The sequence below is a fragment of the Gasterosteus aculeatus genome, chromosome 13 (genome assembly GCF_964276395.1).
Source record: "Gasterosteus aculeatus chromosome 13, fGasAcu3.hap1.1, whole genome shotgun sequence".
Classification (NCBI taxonomy): domain Eukaryota; kingdom Metazoa; phylum Chordata; class Actinopteri; order Perciformes; family Gasterosteidae; genus Gasterosteus; species Gasterosteus aculeatus.
Window position 1 is genome coordinate 15,932,608 of NC_135701.1, and position 13,776 is coordinate 15,946,383.

Sequence of the window (13,776 nt, forward strand, 5' to 3'; positions counted from 1 at the left end):
GAAGCGAATTCATCAACGTCCTCGGCAGGAGGCACCTTTGTCAGACTCAAACTGCTCGGCTTGCGAGCCCCCCCTCCCATGTCCACATTTTTGTTTTTTTCTTTCATGCAAACTCTATCTATTTCAATTTGTGTTAGCTTCCTATTGTTCAGTGGTGTGATGAATAATAGTAGTGTTTGTGTGTAATGATGAATTGCATTTGGTGAGATGCTTATACATCCTTGTGGATTTATGTTTCTCATCTGTCTTTCAGTGTTACTTACTTTCCATTTTCACCCAACAATCAGGCATCATGACACTTAGGTCGATGCTTTTTTTTCTCTTAGTCTTCCCTCAGTTTTCTTCGACCAGTGTCGGAGGATCTGCTCAATCAGGTCTGTATTTGTGATCACGCGTACATTCAAACAAGAAAGAATTAAGTACACCTTGCTAAAAAAAATTACTTAAGTTGAGCTTTAAAGGGGGATTACGGAGAGCAAAACCTTTGGAAGAAATAATTTATTCAGGAGACTCTTAAAGGGACTGTTAAGAATCCATATCAAATTAAAAAGCCCTCCTTAACACTTACATCTCTGAATTTTTCATCATGGTCACAAGTTAAACTTGATGGGAATGGGAATGCCAACTATATACGCAAGGTCTTCTTATTGGAAAAACCCATAACCCTATGATGACCTATTTCTGTGCTTTATTCAATCGTAGGCCAAAGGTCCATACTTAAAAAGAAAATAGAGTTCATACTTTCATTTCATTTATACTCTTACGTGAAATACATGCAGGTCTTACGTCCATTATGACTAATAAGTTTAGGTTAAAACAACACTTACAAATAGTTCTGTGTATTAGATGGTTGAGTTTAACCAGAGACGTGTCGGTGACGGTACGAGGGGCTGTGCTGACCCCTAGTGGTCGCCATGGAGCTCTGCCTGGTGGAGAAAATGCACACACTGCGCATCAAAAAGTAGTTCTTGGGTATTTCTGATGACTTATTTCAGTAACCTTTCGAATTACTTATTTATTTGATCAATTCTGAACAAATGATTATATTATTATCATTAATAATATATTGAAAATAAGGAGGTGTGTCATAAAAGTAAAAAAAATAATCTTTAGCAGCGTATTAATATATGAAGTGAAGAGGCCTCGGCTAAATTGCTTGTCATCGTTGCACCTGTGGTAAAACTTTCTTTCGTCGAATGGTGAGTGAAGAGGAACATTCCTTTTTAAAGTCAGTTAGAAAAAAAGTGACGTGGTGATATGATGTTAGGAATTAGTTTATACAACAATATGGAGTTTTAGAACTAACTTAATAAGGTCATAGCCATCATGCCTGTTAACTAATAAGTTAGTGTTGGCTAACGTATCATACATATTTGCATCACAATTGGTTCATCTATTTTGGTTTTTGGTTCAAAAACTATGTTAGCACGTGGATGGCGGCTAGCCTTAAATTAAGCTAACGTTAGCTGGTTGAACTGCTAGTTGCGTATGAGCGAGCAATGTATTCATTGAAAAGACGTTTAAAAGACTTGGCCCGACGTTGAAAATAGGTTGCAAATTGGTTCAAAGTGAACGTCTTTTAGACGGTCAAAAGACGTTCTTAAGCCATTTGTTAGCAACTGAAGTGTAGTTTTTTAATGTTAATGTTTTAGGTTTCTTAAAGCTAAGCCAACTATAGTTGGTTACCGCGTAGAATGTAAGGTTAGTTAACGTTACGTAGTTCGTACATACGTCACATATTTCTATTTTGTGAGTAATGTTGGTTTTCTTTTTAACCATTGCAGTTTTGAAACTTTACCAAAATGTCTGGACGGGCGCGAGCCAGATCAAGAGGCCGAGCACGCGGTCAAGAGACTGCGGCGCCCGGAATGGTGAGACCCGTTTCACGTGATCTCTAACGTCATCATTCCGTCACTTTTTTAACGTCTCTATCTCCTTGGTCGTGGTTATACGCAGTAACATTTAGCACCCGGTTCGTGTCCCCATTTCTTAAGTCATGACGGATAAAAGGGTAGTTTGTCATTATACCAAAAAGGGTCGCAGAGCGACAACAGGGCCGACACCTTCACAAGCAGGATCAATATCAATACATGACTGTTAGATTTGATTCCGACTTGCTCTGACGTCACGCACTGGTGGTTAGCGATAATCTCACGAGAGTTGGGCATGGTCGGGGAACATCCGGCTAGCCAGTGGTCGGTAGAAGGTTCCTTTTTCAGAACGGCACAAGCCAATCTTAATTGTTATGTAGCGACATGGATGATCCTCTAAATTCCATGTAAATGAGTATCCTCACGGCCATAGGTTTGCCTAAATGTTTTTTTCCAACTTTATTGAGAATCTGGCACAATGCAGCGACTTGCAAGTGCGCAGCATATTAGTGGTATTTATATTTCTCAGCTCTAGTTCAATTGTGTCCATGGTGGTACACATTATGAAACCTATTTTCTTTCTCTCTTCGCAGAGCTATGCTCAAGGAGAGCCTGAACCACCCGCTCCCCCACCCGCAGAGGGAGAGCTTGTTGGAAGAGGGAGGCAGAAAGGTGCACCCGGCCCTTTTTCTGCAGAAGGTACCGTTTGTCATGATATGTTCGTCTCTTGGTCTCTCTCCAGAAATCATGGCCTTCAAAGCCTGGATGTAATGCAGGGAGATTGGTGTTCTTAGACGAGGAGAAAAAAATGTTTTTGTAGCCGAATATACTCAAATTGGTTGTGATGAACTGTTTTTTTTAACAGCTGTTCTACAGATTTCAGCCGGATTTCAGCAGGTGAAGCTTGGCGAACGAGGCGGACGGCGACGTGATTTTAACGATGTCGGGATCAACACAAGGCGTGCCATGGAGCATGTCAAGGATTCAAAGTTGGGTCTGTGATTTAAAATGAATGCTCACAAACTCATTCAGCAAAAATATAATTTTTGGAGGGGATTATATATTGTTCTGTAAAGTAGTGTGTTTGCTTTCTCAGGAACATCCGGTTCGCCAATTCCGTTGACAGCCAACTTCTTTCGCATCATGTCCCGCCCTGAGTGGGTGCTGTATCAGTACCACGTGGACTTCAATCCACCAATGGAGGCTCGTCGTCTGAGATCCGCTCTCCTCTACCAGCACAAGGATGTTCTTGGGCCAGCAGACAGCTTTGATGGAGCTTTGCTTTTTTTACCAAATCGATTGGCCCAAAAGGTTATTTAATCCTCACATATAAAAGATGAAAGAAAACTGATCAGAGTGAGAGATAATGTTGAACCATTGGTTGTTTTTTCCCTTTGTTTTCTGTAGATTTACAAAGTGCATATTTGTGCAAAAATATGGCCACAGCTTAAAGTTGCAGGCAGTTAAGTTTAATGCGAAAACTGATGAGAAGATTGTCTGGTTATAGGTTTTTTATTCTTGATCTAAAATTAGGTTATTTTGCTCAGCTTTTGAAAAAAAATGTTACTTGTGCTTTATTTTGACTGTTTTCATTTCGATAGGTGTGATCGGTTGATTTAAGCTTGGGGATTCTTTCTTGTGCTCGTCTAACCATGTGTTTAGGAGACAGTGCTCCACAGTGAAACAAGGAATGGAGAGAAAGTTCAGATAACTGTCACCATGACGAATGAACTGCCACCCACATCCCCAGTGTGCATTCAGTTTTACAACATTCTGTTCAGAAGGTAAAATCTTCCTAGTTTTGGGGTCTTAAGCACCAATTTACCAAAAACATGTCAATGCATTTGTATGCAATACAAAACTTATTTGCTTGATGTAAATAATGTAAGATATGGTGCATCTGATTTAAAAAGCTTGGATGTCAATAACATTCACCAGTTTTAATTCTTTGTAAACTTCCAAATGTTTCATGAATACTGTCACTTTCTTCAGGATCTTGAGGATTCTCGACATGCAGCAGATTGGACGCAACTACTACAACCCCAATGATCCACTCGACATCCCAAAACACAGGTCTTCCATTTGCCTCCTCACATTGTTTTCTTAAGTCTTTGACTTAACATTTTAAGTTATCCTGGTGTCTAAAAAGTTAGAATTATGTTCCCAATAGACTGGTTTAAGATGAGTAAAAAGCTGTAGGCGATTCTAGTAAATGGGGAATTATCAATGATGTGAACCAACTTTTGTTTGATTTGGGGTGAACTAAGTGAATCTGTCTGTCCTAGCTTGACCATCTGGCCAGGCTACACCACCACCATTTTGAAGTACGAGACCTCCATCATGCTGTGCACTGACGTCAGCCACAAGGTGCTGCGTAGTGAGACAGTCCTCGACTTTATGGCCAACCTGAGGCAAAAGTGTGGAAATCAACGCTTCCCTGAGATCTGTGCGAAGGAACTTGTTGGACTCATAGTCCTCACCAAGTAGGATCCATGTCCCTCACAAATGCATGTTTTTGGACTCATTTTTCACAAATGAGCACAGAGGTTACAGAGAGATCTTTTTGTTTTGTGTACTTGTGTAGGTACAACAATAAGACCTACAGGATTGATGAAATTGCGTGGGATCACACTCCCAACAACACATTCACGAGGGGAGACAAGGACATTTCTTTCAAGGACTACTATAAGATGGTAGCCGTCATGCACTCAACACATTTTTCTGTTTTTTGTTTTGTTTTGTTTTTAAACTGGTACAATAATTCAATTATCGTATCGGCACATTCTCAGTATGATGGACTCAGAATTGGGATTGGGCACCAAGAAGGAACTGCATGTAACGCTGTACAACTGTTGAGCAGTAACCTTATTCATGACCTTTCTATTCTGCACACATTTTCATTTTTTCTGTTCTTAGCAATATAACCTGGACATCGTCGATGTGAACCAGGTGCTGCTGGTCAGCCAAGTGAAGAGGTTGGGTCCCGCTACAGCGCCGCCTCCTGGCCCTGCCATGCTGATCCCAGAGCTGTGCTTCCTAACAGGTCACAATCTGCCTCTCCAGTGTGTTAAACTCACCCATGGTGGTGGTCTCTAATGTATATTCAGGAGAGGCTTACTCTTCAAAGCACAACCTTGAAGTCCATTTGTGGTTATTGCTGATGGTAGTTGTCTTGTTTGGATTCCATCTGTGGTAAACTCTTAACCCATCAGTCATGTTGATCAAAACTTGAAGTGAAAATGTGTTGGACAGGCTTGACTGACAAGATGCGAGCTGACTACATGATCATGAAGGACTTGAGCACGCACACCAGATTGGATCCAATGGCGAGGGAAGGACGCCTCAACAGATTTGTCCGCAATATTCATAAGTAGGTGATTATCCTGGGCCCACAGGCCATAAGTTTGATACCCCTGAATTAAAGGCTTTGATTTAATTCCTAAACATTATTTCATAGGAATCCTGACGCACGAGCAGAGTTGGATAAATGGGGACTGAGCTTTGATAAGCAGCTCCTAAGTCTGACTGGCAGAGTTCTTCCAGCAGAAAGGCTTTTCCAGGGATCAAGATCAGTATGATATTGCTTGTGGTTACATGAAATTGTTCTTTTGAATTCAAGTAATTGTGTGTGTGTGTGTGTGTGTTATATTATATACATAATACATACATACATGAATGATCTTGAGTGAGAGTTTACGTTTACAATTTTTGTCAACCAGTACGACTACAGGCCCAGCGAGGCTGAATGGTCCAGAGAGATGCGTGGCTTGCCTCTGATCAGCGCTCCTCCGCTGGAGAACTGGCTGTTTTTAACCACCCGCCGTACCAGCACTGAAGCCCAGGCCCTCCTGCAGTCCCTCAACAGGGTCTCGGGTCCACTCAACATCCGGATACAGAGACCCGTCATGTGAGTTCCGGCATAAGAACAATGAAAGAAATAAGTTTTCTGTTCATTACTTATGTTGTGCAGTAGGGGTGGGGGGGAAAATCGATTTTTTGATTTCTCTCTAGAAAGATTCGGTCTCGATTCAGAAAAGTTAATAATCGGAATTTTTAAAAAAAATTCCTCGCGAGAGATATTTGCTCGCTCGCGGAGATTGAACTTCCTCGCTCGCGAGGTTAGTCTCTGCTCGCTTGAAGGTATTTTCTACGCGCTCGCTGTTTTTCTTTTTGACAGTAAGGGGGCAGAGCCAGTCACCATGGTCTCTACACCTGATTGGTTACAAACCGCGTCTTTGGATTGGCTGGAGTGATGAATTCACACAACTATAGAAGCCCATTTCCGCACTAATGTAAGGGGATAAGAAGTCGAAATTATGAGATAAAACGTTGTCAAAAAACGAATGCCCCCCTTTTCGGTAATCGTAGTGGACCGTAGATGACAACCATCATTTACCATCATTACCGGCACATTAAGAGCAATGCGTCCAGCTTGCAGACCGGTCCGTCAGTCTGAATCTGAATATCTTACCAACTTTACCGAACTATGAAGGAGCCTGCGCATATCTTACCTCATTATTCCGATTTTCCAAAAAGTCGATCCGTATTGGAAGTTGGCAAGATATTCACAGATTTGGACTTTTTTCCCGGTATTTTACAAATACGGACCGGCCTGAGACTAAGCGCAGCTTTTTCTTAATTTAAAAGAAAAATGATTTTTTTTTTTTTTTTTCTTATAGGCTACTTTCATATTGTGTTGAAATGCAAGCTGCATTGGTTCTTGCATTGTTGATAGAAAATCATATTTGTGACAAAGATTTTTTGTTTTCTCTGATAAAAAATTAGAGAAGGTAATTCATCTGTTGATTTTCTTTAATTATCAAATAATTTAGGAAGTGATTAGCAACCTCTGAGTAGCAAACTCAGATTTGAGAAAATTTAGAAAATCGAGATGCATCGATAATCGTTTTATCAGTTTAGAATCGATAATCGGTTTAGAATCGAATCGTGAGGTCCCAAGAGATTCCCACCCCTATTGTGCAGAGTGTAATCCTGGAATTTTAAGTCATTTTTTCCTAGGCAAGTATGTCATCTTGACTGTAGAATACATTTAAATGCACTCATTTGCCAGTTTTATTAGTTGGTCAACCTTTTTGGCACTATGCGTTTTTTACACCTCTGCTTTAAATTTCAGTTACACACTAAAACTGGCATATTTATGCAACCAAAAGGTCTATCGGGAAAAATGATTGGTGTCTTGATAAAAGGAAACACGGAACAAATAAAAGATTCCCTTGAAAAAAATAGTACTTACAGGACCTTACAAAACATGTAGGGAAACGCGTGAAATTTTTTATAATTGTTGCAGTTGGGTTTGGAGCATGTTCAAAATGTTGTTTTGTTTTTTGGGCGTTCCATCGGCGTATGGCGTTATTATATTGGTTCATGATCAGTTCCTGTTATTGTTATGTGGTAAATATAAACCGTAAAATGGCAGCATCTCGGGATTCCGGTCGCTGGCGACGGGGTTTAAATAGTTTCAAAGAGATTATTCAATAATAACTAACTTATAATAACTTTTTTAACATACATTATAACAATTTTTATGAGGAAAGGATTTATTGCTTGGCATATCTAATAATCTAAAGTGAGCGTATAACTTTTTCACCTTGATACTGCGAAATACTTCTTTTTTTTTTTTTTTTTTTTAAAGCTTAAATGTTAGTATTTATTAGGCAACAAAAAAACTGAATGGTAACTAAGTATATTATTTTATCTTTTAGGATTGAGTACGAGGATCATCAAGAATCTCTCCTCCGAACCCTGCAGCAGAACGTTGGACCCCAAACACAGATGGTTAGCGACTAAATATATAACCCATTAACATGCATCAATTCCATTAGTTTGACTAACATATTATCTACTCTGTGCTTTGACGTTTCTTGTTTGCTGTTAGAACGAGAGGCATGAAACCCTCCCATTTGTTTCTGTGTCAGGTGGTGGTGGTCCTCCCCAGCAACCGTAAGGACAAGTATGACAGTGTGAAGAAGTACCTCTGTGTGGACTGCCCCACTCCCAGCCAGTGTGTGGTTGGCCGCACCCTCAGCAAACCGTCGTCACTCATGACTGTGGCAACCAAGATTGCTCTTCAGCTGGCTTGCAAGATGGGAGGAGAACTCTGGAGTGTGGAAATCCCTGTAAGTAATGTGCACGCTAATTCATTTATATGATGAAGAAGTTAGGGGTGTTTGGGATAACGAGAACCAGTAGTTCTCGAGAGGATAAAACTGTTGGTGGTTGTTTAGAAAATAAAACGTATTGCCTTTTATAGTGATTATTTTTCTTGAGGCCAGTCAATGTCCGGATACAACCTTAGACATTACTAATCTGTACGGATAACTCGTCCCATCGTTTGTGCAGCTCAAACAGCTGATGATTGTGGGCATTGACTGCTACCATGACACCGTTGCTGGGAAAAGGTCTATTGGAGCTCTAGTTGCCAGCCTCAATCAGGGCATGACCAGGTTAGTTTCTTTCCGTACTGCACCTTGGGCTACAGCCAGTCTGCTTTGGCCGCTTTTACACTTGTGTTGGTTACCTCACAGTCTTGGATCTAGTGCCATAGTACAAGGATTCGGTTGTGTGACATTTCTGATGTCTTTGTCCAGGTGGTTCTCAAAGTGTGTCTTTCAGCACAGAGGCCAGGAAATAATGGATGGACTGAAGATGGCTCTATGTGGCAAGATACTTTCCCCCGATTAAATTAATTAACTTAAATATACACACACAATTGACAACATCAGCATAACTGTCCAATATCTTGTTTTCCAGCTGCACTGAAAGACTACCTCAAGTTCAACAACTACCTGCCTTCACGCATCATAGTGTACAGAGATGGAGTGGGAGACGGCCAGCTGCACAGCGTGGTCAACTACGAGGTTGCACAGATCATCGAATCCATCAAGTCCATGGGGCACGACTACGTGTGAGGTTTCAAATAGCAGCCACACAAATTTTCTGAAGACGTCACCGCCATGTCCTTTGATTTATTGACATTGAGAACAGCAGCAAGAATTGCAAGTTATGCCTCAACTTTGGTTGAAATTGGTTAAGTGTGTGGAGTCCACACACCGAAGGGAGCTCAAACTAGTCTGTAAATTGCCTGTCATATTTTTTTTTATGCATTCCCATCTAATTGTGACAGGCCCAGGCTGAGTGTGGTGGTGGTGAAGAAGCGCATCAACAGTAGGTTTTTTGCCCAAATGGATGGGAAAGTGTCCAACCCTCCCCCGGGCACCGTCGTGGACTCAGAGGTCACCCGTCCAGAGTGGTATGTGTCCTTTGCTATTTATTTTTAGCTGTCAGTGTTTTTTTTTAGTGGCTTACTGTCATAACCTTTTTTTTTAATTATTATTCTTTGCCAGGTATGACTTCTACATAGTGAGCCAGGCTGTCCGCTCTGGAAGCGTCTCGCCAACCCACTACAATGTTGTGTACGACACCAGTGGGCTGAAGCCTGATCACATGCAGCGGCTCACCTACAAGCTGTGCCACATGTACTACAACTGGCAGGTAGGCTGTGTTGTAAATTGGTCCGTTAATGTGCTTCCTTCGACCTGGAAGGCTGCACTCAGATGTTGGCCTAAATCGCATTTAAACTGTTGTTGAATTTCTGATGTTTTAAGAATAACTTGTCACAACATTTAGCCCAATAAAGCATGTTCAAAGTTTTTTTTTTTTGTAAAGCTTTGGTTCCTTTTTCTCTGCTTTAGGGGATCGTCAGAGTGCCCGCTCCCTGTCAGTATGCCCACAAGCTGGCTTTTCTTGTGGGTCAAAGCATCCACAGAGAGCCCAATGTGAAGCTGGACGAACTCCTCTTCTACCTATAAGGATGAAACCTTTTTTTTTTTTTTCCTGCTGTTCAGCTGGTGTGCTTGCTCTTGAGTTGCCATGTTAAACTGTTTTGTTACACTAGCCAAAGTGGAGTTGTTGTTGTTTTTTTTCTTTCTTTTTTTTAATAGCCTTGGAGTTATGCAATTTGGGAGGTTTAAGTGTATTTCTGACTAAAGACTCAAATCAGAAACCAGCCTGTAGCTCATATGCTGAAAAATGACCAGTATACCCTGACGTCTGGTGAAACCGCATTGAACCTTGACTGGTCTAAAAGTGGTAAATATTTATACGTGTTGTTGTACAAGCTTAAGTTTTCTTGACTCAAAAAAAATATTGAGGTTCAGATATTCCTTTTTACAGCGGAATTATGTTGTTTATTTTAATAGTTTATTATACAATTGTTATGTGTTTTCCACGAGGGTAGTAAAAGCAAGCTCACGTGTCACATTTAGTTCCCATAGATTTAACATCTGAGTATTATTTCTGTTAGATTGCTCTGATAAACATCTGTATGTGTGTTATATCATTTAACCTTAAAACACAAATGCAATTATTAAAAAATATCAAATTTATTCAGGTTTTTTTTTTTTTTTTTTAGAAAAGATTGCACATGCACACTCACATAATTTGTATCCATCAATATAGGCTGATAATTCTTATCATAAAGCTAGCACACAATTGCAGACTTTTAACAAATGGTATTCAAGACACCATGGGGAAAGCTTGCACTGTTTGATTATAAAGTTGAATGTACAAAAAAGGCAGTTTTAAAATCAAGTATAAACATTTTAAACAATTTTACAAATGGACAAAGTACAAAAAGAGCAACAGTCACTCAAAATAAATGGAAGCAATGTCTGGTGACATGGTCTGTAAATAGGAGCCGTTCTTCATAGGTGGACTGTAGGTTATCGTGGCTGTTGCGCCGAGAATTGTCCAGAAAGTATTACAGAATGTCTTGCATACATTCTTTTTTGGCAGTTTCAGTTCAACTCGTTAATAAAAAAATAGATTTTCAAATACATGAGGATGGAATAGCAAACCAAAGTTGTGGGGAACTAAAGGTGGGCTGGTTCATTACATGCATGAAGATGAACAATCCTGGGCAGCTATGGAAATACGACTGCTTTCAACTTTATCATACATTCACTACTCTACACAAAGTGTAGATGGATATATTTACTCTTATACAGTACTTGTATTCTGCACCGACCAAACTCAAGACACACTGAAGAAACTTCAATGACAGATCGGCTCAAATAAAGAGTAGGCTGAGGGTCCGGAGGGTCGAGGGGCTGTGTAGAGGTAGCCTTGTGTCTCACCGTCAGCTCGTGGAAAAGGTCAAACCTTCACTCTTTGTGTTGTGCATCACATGCAGTACTACAATAAGACTTCATTTTCTAATGCTATCTAACACTTAACTGTTTGTTACTTAGTGTGTGGTTTTCTTTGTTGAGCCGTGGTTCTAAATCTGAATCAGGGTGGAATAATAACTAAACTACTAGATGTGGAAAATATTGCCCTTTTTCATCACCATTGTCCTAAGATTAGAGAATTAAGACTATAAAGTAGCTCAGGTGAAGGACGTGTGGGCAGATGAGTCTCGGACTTTTGTGCGTGAGTTCTGGTTCTACAGAAATCACGACAGTCACGTGACACCCTGCACGTTCCAAGTCAGGATTTACACCCGCTAACAGATTTTTATCAAGTACCGACCAACGTAAATGAGTCGTAGGCACGGGACTGCATGCACTACTGGGTACAAACCATTGTGCGATTATAAGGCAAATACATGGAGGTTGGGTCTACTTGGCCTTTCCATTCAACCTGATTTTTATGCAGAGACCCTGTAGTAGATACAGTATGTGCTTGTATTAACTGACGTGTTTGTTGGGGTGTTGAGATGTTGGCCATAGCCAGTCAGCCACGTTGTATGGGAGCACTGCCTGTCTCGTTGCGTAGACTCTCGGCCTCGTGGGAACGTGCTGAGGTGGAGCGTGCAGACCTCTCGTACAATGCAAGTGACTGGCTGTGTGAAAACAACCTCGGGGCCCCACCAGTCCCGTCTTTATCTTCAGATTTGAAATGGAGGTTCATTTGATCGCTCGCCGTCTGAACGGCGTCCTGGTTTCTGAATCCAGAGACTCTAGTCAGACCCACAATGTGTAAACCGGGGGGAGCCACTGCGCTTCACCGAGGGCCAAATGAGGAGTTTCCTGTCGCCGTTCACAGCAAAACATCAGTCAGAGACTCGGAGGGAAGATAATCGACAAGCATCACATCGTAATATGGAATGTTATTAAAAATATGGAGTTGATACTTTTAACAAAAATACAATTATTCTAGCATACATCAGATGTACAAGAATAAAGCATTTGTTAAACTAAAAAATGCCACCTATGCACCGTGATAGTTTTTTTTTTTTTTTTTTTAAACCACTAGAAGGAATTGAATGACACCCCAAGTATGTCAAAACAAATTATTTTACAGCGCCGAGTCTTTGCAAGAGCGTCTTCCCTTTGGAGAGTAGTCCCTTTTCCGTTTTGGAGGAGTACGCGTCCCGTGGGGCCCTGAAGGGACTGCCGGGCCCCACGGTGGCGGGGCCGGAGCCAGGGGTGTGTGGACGCAGCGTGGGAGAGGCTGCTCTTCTGGGCGGCCCCGATTTTTCCGATGGAACCTAATGGGAGACCCGTAGGGGACAGTTGAAGGTGTTAAAAAGCCAGCGGTCTCTCACACCTCAGTCACTTCCTCCTTCCTCCTCTTTAAGTCCTTTCTGTCTCAGCGGGGACGCCATAGCTCTGAGGTCTCTGGTATACAGATTAACACACTGCCCCCCCACCCTCTCTAGTAGAAACATTTTTTTTTTCTTCTTCAATCAAGCTGCTACGGTTAAGCTACAACAACAGAGATTTAAGCATGACATTGACTAACTTCCTCATGGATGTAAGGTGACAACGTTTCCCCAACAACGAATATCAAGGGTCAGGGTGGTTCCTTTCACAGAAACAAGATACATTTGCAGTTTGGGACAAGTGGGACATAATTATACCACATTTACTTCCCCTTAAATATATGTATGTATCTATATCTGTATATCCATATACAGATATAGATATTTACTGATACAACTGGGTTACAAAAAACTATTCACTAGTCCTTTTCTGTAATCATGAGCTAAAAGGCTCTTTTAAATTGCACTTTTGGGAAGACAGGAGGTCAAAGATTCCATACGAGGCTATTTTTATACAAACATGCATCAGTTTTAAAAACCAGAAGATGTAACATAACAAAATCATTCTGCTTCATTTAGTATTTTATTATAGTTTAAAGTGAGACTGTGTAACATTTATGAAAATGCTCCCGCATTACTTGCTCATGATGGAAACTTTGGCTAAATAACGCCGTGAAGAAGACGTTACTTGACTTCATCACACGGTCACAATAAAACATATTTTGTGGAGATTCTGTCATTTATAGCCACTGTTTCATAGTCTCACTTTAAATGAATAACTATTAGTTGGCAATGTAATTCATTGTTTATCCTGGTTCAAAAAATGAATACCGATTTGAAAACGCTCTGATAGAAAATTAAATGGAATATTCTTCACGCTTTTCTTTGGGTTTTTGCATAGAATTGGTTCGGTTTTCTGTCCCACTGACAGTCTAAATGTTATTAGCATTCATTTTAACTCAACTCAGGGTTCTTGTACAACAACGGCCTTTTAGCTTACCATGAGTTACAGCAGGAGACTTATTGCGGGAGACGGACATTGTCATGTACAACACTCAGAGAAACAACTGAAGATACCATACTTCTTGTCTAATGCATTGGCCGGGTTTACAAACTAATAACATCATTGGTGAAACAAAGAGGAATAACGGCATAGCAGCACTAAAGGAATGTCATATAAGTATACATGTTGCATACCGGAAGCTAAGGGTACCCATGTCATCTGCATTAGACGAGGGGGGGCGTAATCTTGGTATCCTCAGTTGCTCACTTACGTGACGGAAACAGAGCCTCTAAGGTGTGAAATGAACACTCTTCTTCTGTTTTGCCAAGCGGGTGAGG

General features: G+C 40.8%; 2 protein-coding genes across 30 annotated transcripts in view; one reads left to right on the plus strand and one right to left on the minus strand.

The window, feature by feature from the left end:
* The first annotated feature begins 931 nt into the window (after positions 1-931).
* piwil1 (piwi-like RNA-mediated gene silencing 1) lies at positions 932-10,276 on the plus strand. Its single transcript, XM_040195329.2, has 21 exons — positions 932-1,199; positions 1,785-1,871; positions 2,465-2,570; positions 2,737-2,865; positions 2,968-3,182; positions 3,534-3,655; positions 3,864-3,944; positions 4,157-4,354; positions 4,456-4,564; positions 4,788-4,914; positions 5,124-5,241; positions 5,329-5,443; positions 5,591-5,778; positions 7,595-7,667; positions 7,808-8,008; positions 8,232-8,335; positions 8,480-8,550; positions 8,643-8,796; positions 9,016-9,141; positions 9,236-9,383; positions 9,584-10,276. The coding sequence occupies exons 2-21, from the start codon at positions 1,803-1,805 to the stop codon at positions 9,698-9,700; spliced, it is 2,571 nt and encodes an 856-aa protein (XP_040051263.1). The 5' UTR covers positions 932-1,199; positions 1,785-1,802; the 3' UTR covers positions 9,701-10,276.
* The window catches only part of rimbp2b (RIMS binding protein 2b), a 63,998-nt gene continuing 60,476 nt past the window's right edge, over positions 10,255-13,776 (minus strand). For 18 of the 29 annotated variants that reach the window (XM_078086905.1, XM_078086904.1, XM_078086902.1 and 15 more), the window contains one exon: positions 10,255-12,381. In XM_078086905.1, coding sequence (XP_077943031.1) covers positions 12,184-12,381 — 198 coding nt within the window. In that variant the 3' untranslated portion in view covers positions 10,255-12,183. Of the gene's footprint in view, positions 13,755-13,776 lie in introns of all 29 variants that reach the window. The other 11 variants (XM_078086921.1, XM_078086910.1, XM_078086908.1 and 8 more) reach the window with 4 other exon arrangements.

Coding starts and splice junctions, on each gene's coding strand:
- piwil1 (XM_040195329.2), top strand. CDS start 1,803: ATGTCTGGACGGGCGCGAGCCAGATCAAGAGGCCGAGCACGCGGTCAA. Junction 1,872..2,464: donor AGACTGCGGCGCCCGGAATG/GTGAGACCCGTT, acceptor CTCTCTTCGCAG/AGCTATGCTCAAGGAGAGCC. Junction 4,355..4,455: donor GGACTCATAGTCCTCACCAA/GTAGGATCCATG, acceptor GTACTTGTGTAG/GTACAACAATAAGACCTACA.